The 8116-nt window shown below is 60.5% G+C and overlaps 3 protein-coding genes across 3 annotated transcripts, besides 1 other annotated feature; 1 reads left to right on the top strand and 2 right to left on the bottom strand.

The window, feature by feature from the left end:
* Positions 1 to 1191: 1191 nt before the first annotated feature.
* PAN0_093c6685 (WD40 repeat-containing protein) lies at positions 1192 to 3012 on the bottom strand (the record flags this gene model as incomplete). The annotated part of the gene is made up of 1 exon (XM_014797886.1): positions 1192 to 3012. The coding sequence occupies one exon, from the start codon at positions 3010 to 3012 to the stop codon at positions 1192 to 1194; it is 1821 nt and encodes a 606-aa protein (XP_014653372.1).
* A 578-nt stretch (positions 3013 to 3590) lies between these two features.
* Positions 3591 to 4340, bottom strand: PAN0_093c6684 (ubiquitin-like protein 3-like; the record flags this gene model as incomplete). The annotated part of the gene is made up of 1 exon (XM_014797885.1): positions 3591 to 4340. The coding sequence occupies one exon, from the start codon at positions 4338 to 4340 to the stop codon at positions 3591 to 3593; it is 750 nt and encodes a 249-aa protein (XP_014653371.1).
* A 2060-nt stretch (positions 4341 to 6400) lies between these two features.
* On the top strand, positions 6401 to 7668 carry PAN0_093d6683 (epoxide hydrolase; the record flags this gene model as incomplete). The annotated part of the gene is made up of 2 exons (XM_014797884.1): positions 6401 to 7045; positions 7126 to 7668. The coding sequence occupies 2 exons, from the start codon at positions 6401 to 6403 to the stop codon at positions 7666 to 7668; spliced, it is 1188 nt and encodes a 395-aa protein (XP_014653370.1).
* Positions 7669 to 7761: 93 nt separating this feature from the next.
* Positions 7762 to 8116: part of a sequence feature (In-frame stop codon was detected at splice-junction site;~hypothetical protein) that runs on past the window's edge.

The raw sequence follows: 8116 nt of genomic DNA, 5'->3' as shown, positions 1-8116 counted from the left end.
TGGTGGTGGTGGTGGTGGTGGTGGTGGTGGGGCGGACAGCCAATCTCGGAGGGAAGGACGACGACGACGACGCAAGGGGCCGCGAGCACAGGCTGAGAGCGGCTCAGGGCTTCGCATGCACCCTGAGGCGGGGGGGTGAGCGCCTGCCTGTGTGTGTGTCTGACTGTGCTTTCGTGGCGATCATCTGCAGCGCTCCGCTCACGGACGCTGATGCACGCATGAGCAGCTGCTGCCCCTTCGAATTTGCAGCCGCCCTCCAAGGCTCGCCTCGCCAGGCACGAGTCGATAGCCCTCCATCCAGAGGAAAGCAAAGGTGGGCGGTACAAACCACAAAAAAAACGACAGCTCAGCAGCGCAGCATCGCAGCATGCAACCCATGCAGCTGCCTCGTGCATGCATTCGAAAGCGACGACCTTCGCTGCTGTGGATTTGTGCCGCGTGAGGATGTTTCCGTTTGGAAGCTTTTTCGGTTGCTTTTTCCTTTCGGCTCGGCGCCAGTCTGTTTTTCGAGGCAGACGGGGTTTCAGGAAGATCCGCGCATCGAGCCAAAACAAGGGTGCAGCTCCCAACTCGCAACACACTATCGCAACACACGCGTGCTTGGCCATCCCAACGCACGCGCTAAGTTAGTTACTGCACCCCTCGTTCAAGGCAGCAGAGTGGGATTCAGGCGCCGACACTCACTGACTTGCATGCCGACGCTCTCTTGGCCGTTGCTATTGCTACCAACAACGCACCCTCCACGCCGTTCGGTAGTTGCAGGCAAATCGCTCACCACCAAGATCGAGGATCCGAGGCGCATGCGTCCATGCAGCCGTGCAGCCGTGCATGCATCCAAGCGTCTTGGTCTTTTTTGCTTTGCTGTGCTGTGCTGTGTATTATATTTTGTGACCCCTATTTCGCTGCCCGCATTTCGGCTCGAGTTTGCGCCCTCCAACAGCAGCGATGTGCGAATTCGGGGCGGTACCGTAAGGTTGGCCTCGCTTCGGCCCGTCGCCGATCATGATTGGCGTGGTGAGCCCCGAGAATCTCGCGCAACCCTGCCAGATACATTGCCAAAGAAGTCAAATTTAACCCGGCCGCTGCACGTCCACTGTCGCAACAGATCGGAAGAATCTCACCTCGCCATCACATCGCCGAACAAATCGGGCACAAGAGTCCAAACAATGGTATTGAGTGTGGCTGGTTGAACTACTCGAGCTCTCCTTCGTCCTCGTCCTCGTCCTCACCTTCCGCCTCGTCGTCGTCGTCGTCGATGCTGACATCTTCATCGACATCTTCGTCGTCGTCCTCGTCGTCATCGTCATCCTCCCCATCGAGCAACGCCTCGAGGTCCTCCAGATCGAGTCCCTGGGCCTGCGCATCCTTGAGCGCACGTTCGAGCGCCTTGAGCTCGTCGTCCTCGGCCTGCTCGTCCACCTCGTCGCTCTCCTCGGCGTCGTCATCGTCGCTACCGATCACCTCGTCCTCCGCCTCGTCTTCCTCGGCGTCCGCGCTCGCACCGCCCGCAACACCGACAGCGGTCAGGCACGTCAGACGAGTGCCCTTGGTGTCGTACTCGGCCACACTCTCCACCGACACCACCTCGGCCGCATACGCACCCAATGGTCGTGTGTCGCCACTGAGCTTGTTGACGATCGAGCTGAGGTCGAATGTGCGAATGAAGCCGTCCGATGAGATCGTCACCGCAACATACGAGCGCGCGCCCTCGCTCACCTTGACCGGAAGAACGGCAATCGAGCGAACGCGGTTCTTGTGCCCAACCAGTCGTCCCACCTCCACCAGTGGCGCCAACTCCTCCTCCTCCTCCTCGTCATCACTATCCTCGGCATCGCTCTCGGCCTCCTTGGCAGCCTTGGCCTCCTTGGCAGCCTGCTCCACCTTGGCGTCCAGATCGAACACCTTGACAATGCCATCCTCGAGTCCAGCCAGCAAGAGCTCGTGCTCCTTTGCCTCTCGATCCTTAACACGCAAGAAGCACAGATCGCCGATGCGACGCGTCTCCTCGAGTTCAGCGATCTTGGTCATGTCCGTGCCAAAGATCATGGCTTGGCGGTAGGCGAGCACTGCGAATCTGGCGCCGGTTGTGTCCCATCTTACCACGTCGGCCTCGATGCCGATGCGCGTCGATGCGGCTGCCTGTCCACGCATGAGGTCCCACATTCGAATTGTACGGTCCGAGCCCACGCTCAGCGCCAGTCGTCCCGTCGGATGCGGTGCCGCGCTGTTGATGCGTCCAATGTGGCCCTTAAGCGTACGCAGCAGCGCCCAGTCGCGCGTGCGGTACAGGTTGATATTCGAGTCGGCACTCGTCGTGAGCAGATAGGTGCGCGAAGCAAACACCAGCGACGTGATCGTTCCCTCGTGTCCCGTGAGCTGTCCCACTTCGCGCTGCTTGCGCAGATCCCACACCTTGACCACCTCATCCGTACCCCCCGTCGCCAACCACTTGGACTCCGCTCCCGCAGTAGCCACGGTTCGAATCGAAGAAATGTGCGCCGGGAACGTGAAGATCGGCTTGAGCGATACGTTGAACGCCGCAGCTGCCGATGCAGACGAAGATGCATCAGCAGGCCCCACTGTCGCCTCCAGACCGTACAGCAGACGCTCGTACGATCCCGCCACGATCTTGAACGTAGATGTAGGCTGCGACGGCTTGATCAGGATGCTTGCAGGTTGCGAGGCGCCGTTGGAAGTCTTGCCCTTGGTGGGCTTCTGCTTGGCGCGCAGCTTCTTCTCCGCCGCCTCTTCGGCACGACGCGCCGCATCCGCTTCTGACTTCTCCTTGGCTGCTGCCGCCTTCTTGGCCTGGATGAACTCGTGCTTCGTCTTGGGCTTGGGCTGATCCTTGGGGCGTGTGCGCTGCGGTACCACCTTCTTGACCGGCTTGGGCGAGTCCTGCGAATCCGATCGCTGCTTCTTGGCCGACTTGCGGTACACCGTGGCAGAGCCACCACCGCGCTTGCTCGGCCCTCCAGATTCGTTGCTACGTGTACGCTTCTGTCCTGCCATCGTCGCAAAACTAGTCCAGGTCGAGTTTATGGTCAGAGTATAGGAGGCAGCCTTGGCGAGAAGACTTCGAGTTGTTGGCTTTTTCCCTTCCCGCACCCGCCAGTCGCGAAATTTTCCACTTTTGCCTCCACCGCTCTTTCGGCTCTCGGATTGCGGGATTCCTCCTCCAACACCCGCACATGCGGTCTAACACTTTACTTGTAGCGCCTACCTGCAAGCCACACGCTCGAACCGCAGAGCCACTTTCACAGCGGGTATGCATTCACAGAGAGCGGAAACGGCAGAACATGCAAATGCATTGAGCCTGGTACAAAGTACACGGAGAGACAATCAGAGATAGTGATACAAGACGACGAGACGAACCATGCAAAAGAAAAAGAGAAACGGAAAGACGGCGGGAAGGAGGCGGATGCCAGCTTGGACCTTTGCAATCGTGACGACGTGAAGCGGTGTTGCAGCGAGCCGATTAGGAAGAGAAACCACGTGCGATGCGGATGAGCCAATGTCGAATGCAGAGAGACGGAGAGTGGTGCGGTCGGAACGAATTAAGGAGAGATCAAGAGCGAAGATGCATCGGACTAGCAGATGACGCAGCTGCAGCCGGGTGTGTCTTCCTGCTGGCGGGTGCCTCGACGTGCCTGTCCTGGCTCAGCTGCCGTGGTCTTGACGGGCGATTCTGATGGCATACAGTTGGTGAGCATAGGAAGAGGGTCAGAACGACGTGTACCACGGCCTTGGGTCGAGCATGTGGGATCAAACTTACCCTGCTCCACTTTGGTGGGCTCCGGTGGTGGGAGCGATCGAATGATAATGTGAACGACGGTGGTTGTGCCGGCTTTGCAGCCTCGCGATGCCAGCGTGAGTTCGGGCGAGTCGAGGATGTGGCCGAGGTGGAGCAGCCTCAAGTAGGCCGACGACTCGGGCTTGGGCTGCGGCCACGACTCGGGCCAGTGGTTCCAGATGTGGTTTCGCACCGCTTCGACGGTCTCGTTGGGGCCAAACTTCCACGTCTTGCGCTGGCCCGTGACGAGCAGCGTGCTGAGGTGCACCGCGGCCGAGGCTGGCATGTTGTCCGAACGCGATGGTGAAGCTGCTGCCGAGGCGTGTGAAGAGCTGCGGGTATGCGGTGCTGAAGTGACTGGCGATTGAGCGTCAGCAGCGTCCCTGACCGAGATCGAGACGGGCGAGCCGCACTCTGCCTTCTTGGCGTCGACGGAGCTGGCCGATTGGTTGGAGAGCACGGGCGCGAGGCTGGCACCGCCGTGTGCGTCCACGGAGCCGTTGTCTGTGGAGCAGGTGGAGATGCGGTTCTTCTCTGTGGCGTGCATCTCGCAAGACGTCGTCGGATCGTTGCTCGAGCAACGAGGTAGAAAATGGCGGTCGGGAGGTTGTAGCCGCGAAGGATTCAGGTGAGCGAGAGTTATGGGAGCGATACGACGGGGCCGTGTGCCGTGTGCCTGGTATCGAGGATGTCGAGTGTCGAAGGTCGGCGACGAGGACTGTTGACGAGGAGATGATGGTTGAGTGGGAAAGCCAGGAGGATGAGGCTAAGCAAAAGCAAGCGTCCAATCTGGGCAAGGGCAAGCGAGTTGAAAGATGCTCCGACCCTCGATGCGCTGCGGAGGTCCGTTAGATACGCTTTGACTCAGAGTGCGTGTCTGGGAGTGTTGCTGTTCACGCTCCAGTCGGAGTCGCCCCGACGACGCAGCAGGAACGGATGCCAAGGCGACACTCTGTGGCCATTGCCAATCACTGTAACTGGGCGTGGCAGCCGAAGCGGGCGGGCGAACAGACAAGCGGCAGATAGTGCCAGACGCTGACGCAGGTGCACTGCAGAAGCACGGGAAGCGGCTGTGAGCCTCTGCATTTTCGCCCACCCGTCCCGCCGTTGGGCTGCAGGCCGTATGCATGAATGACGAGATGCACCCGGTCCAAGACACGCCTTGTTGCCACGGCGAGAGAGAGAGGGAGAGCCAGGCCAGGTCTCGACCCCCGACTATTTGCGCAAGTCCAGCGCCACCACGGCAAGCTCAAGCGGAAGAAAATTCATTGAGCCGCCTCGGCCGCTCCGATGCCACAGCCTCTGCGCGCGCGGCCGAGCCGAACTCGTGAAACGCGGCGGGTCAGCCTGTCTCGCCTGGCTCGCCTGGCTGAGATAGTCAGCTCAGCTACGCCAAAGCAGAGCTCCGCGTCGACGGCTTGACGGGCTGCCAAGCCAACCCTCTTGGCCGTGAGATGCTCGAGTATCCGCTCGACGATGGAGCCGTAATTGGCGTAGGCCGAATGGCATCGGAAGAGGCTGTAATGGGCGGCAAGCGTTGGTGCCTGGCTCGCTTTTCGATCTCAGATGGGCCTATCTGGCCGGCATTTCGGTGTGGCGATCCATCCGCATGGCAGTCAATTTCCACATCGCCTCGACTCCTCGAGTCAGCCAGCCCAGCCTGACCCTGCCGTCCTGCCGACCTGTGCTCCGCCAGCCGACAATCCGCGTAATCGTCGGAGATGGTCGGGACGCGAAAGACAGCCGCCGCCCCCGCCTGCCGTCACCCCTTGGCCACTTGAGCTGCTTCTGTATCGACTCGAGCGAGCGAGTGAAAGCCATTGCATTGTCTTCAGGATCGATGTTCAGAGCCTCGCTCGAGCGTGGTTCGCTGGCAGGTCCTGATAAGGCGATGCGAAGCAACACTGATCCAGACCAGCCCTCTCTCTCCCTCTCTCGGCCACCAATTGCATCAGTTGGAAGTCGATTCACAGGCCGGGTGCGACTCGCTATAGCAGTAAGCACTGTGGTGGCGACCGACGCTGAACGGCATCTCGTCTCGAGGGAGTGAATGGTGACAGCTTGGTTGCTGCAGCCCGTTGCGGCGGATTGCATGAAGCTTGGCAGTGGCCCTTGGCAGCTGATCCCAAGCAAAGGTCGCGTGGCACCATGCAGCCGCGCATCAAACACTGCTCCCCCGGCCTGGCGCGTTCCTGCCAAGACAAACCTTCTCGTAACGCCGTCTCTGCGCTGGGCCGTGCCAAGACCAGCTGTCCAATCTGCACTGGCCTCTTCCACACAGCCCCACCTCTGCTTCCCCACACTCAGTCTGACGAATGGCAGACTCGGTAGGAGAACCGGTCGTGCAGTGTGGGGACGGCTGGGCGAAGCTTGCACCCGACATTTTGGAACCCGAGTGTTAGATCCTAAGATTTCTGCTTCCATGTTAGACCTTTTCAGAGCACGAGCATCCGTGCGCGCTGACGGCGACATTTGGTAGCCGGCGTCCGGCTCAGTTGCCCCCGCAATTTTGTACTCCATTGCCGGGCGGCGTCTTTGGCGACACGCACGTCCTTCCGCAGCTTCACCACCATCGTCCTCCTCCTTGCATCGATCATATCGCCAACAATGCTCGACGCAACAGCCTCTCGATTCTACACCACGCCAATGACCACGCCGCCGTCGCGGCCGGATGCGACGCCGACGCAGCGAAGGTACCACTACCTCGACCACCGCCCGCCTGCCGGGATCCCTGAGCGAGCAACGTTGCTGCTGCTGCACGGCTTCCCCGACTTTTCCTACGGCTGGAGGAACGTCGTTGCACCGCTGAAACTCGCCGGCTTCCGACTCATCATCCCGGACCTGCTCGGATACGGTCTGACCTCGTCGCCGCCCACCTCGGCCGCATCCACCGCGCCGGGCACCGAATCGCGCCTCGCAGAGTACGGAGGCCGCGCCATCTCGATCGACCTCAACGGCCTGCTCGATCACGCACGTGCCGCTCAGGGCTCCGAATACGGCGCAGAGAGCCTCACCTCGGACGGCCGCAATGGTCGCGTCATCGTCCTGTGCCACGACTGGGGCTCGTGGCTCGGTTGGAGATTCGCTCAGTGGTACCCCGAGCGTGTCATGGGCGTGGCCGGTCTCTGCGTGCCCTTCCAAGCACCTACATCCAAGTATCTGTCCATCGACATGGTGGTGAAAAACGTGCCCAACTTTGGATACCAAAAGTTCTTTTCCGAAGAGAGGAGCACCAAGATCATCGAGCAGCACGTGAGTAGCCGCGAACTTCGCTTCCATCTGACCGCAGCGCACTGACGAACGCCATTCATGTGTATACCTTGATGTTGCAGCTGGAGCGCTTCTTGGCCATCATCTACATGATCCCCGGTCTGTTTAGCGCCGACTCCGAGAACGACGAAGAGATCCGGGACTGGCATCTGCTGGGCAAGCTGGAAAAGCTGATCACCATGCCCGAGTTCTCGGACATCCCGCTCAAGTATCTCGGCCGCATGATTCTGGATGGTGAGCAGCTTGCGCACTACGAGCGCATCTTCCGCAGCCGCGGGATGGAGGGTCCGCTCAGCTGGTACCGCACGCGCGAGGTCAACTGGCAAGAAGACCGTGCGCTCACATCCAAGACGCTGCCCGAATCGCTCCCCGCGCTGCTCATCTCGCCCAAGGACGACGTAGCCGTTCCACCCGCCATGGGCAAGACCATGCTCAAACACGTACCCCAGACCGAAATTATCGAGGTGGCAGGAAGTGGTCACTGGGTCCAGAACGAGCTCCCCGGCGTCGTGGTGCAGCACTTCAAGGAGTGGGTCGAACGATCGGTGCTGCCAAATGAGAAGAAGGGCAGCGGCATGCTCGGATGGCTGCGAAGCAAGCTCTAGTTGCGCATTGCCATCGTCCGAAAGCATCACATTCGAAGCGGTCTCGTGGTGTGTAGTTTCTGCACAGGCTATTACAGAACACTCTCACGGAATCTAAAGCATGTGCGAAGGGCCGCTTGTTGTGGCGGTTCTGACTGAGACACGCATGTTGACGCCTCTCCCGGACACTCCGCTCGGAGGGAACGCGGCACGTTCTGCGGCGCGAGGCAAGGGAGGCATCGGACTCGAGCGTTTGACAGCCGCCATCGGCTCGACATGCGGCGACGAGCTCGACGCGCTAACGCTCTCGGATGCTGCTTGACGAGGGGTCGACGTATTGCACCGGGCCCCAGACGAGGACGGTCTCAAACTCGTATCCATGGTCGCACCGTCAGTGAGCGCCAGTACGCTCCAGCCTGACGTGCTCTCGAAAGCCTCTCGCTTCGACACGACGCCGCACTCGGGTCTC

The sequence above is a fragment of the Moesziomyces antarcticus genome (assembly GCF_000747765.1).
Source record: "Moesziomyces antarcticus DNA, scaffold: scaffold_v10093, strain JCM 10317, whole genome shotgun sequence".
Lineage (NCBI taxonomy): Eukaryota > Fungi > Basidiomycota > Ustilaginomycetes > Ustilaginales > Ustilaginaceae > Moesziomyces > Moesziomyces antarcticus.
Note: the sequence above shows the minus strand (reverse complement) of the source record. Positions and strands in the feature narration are given on the sequence as shown.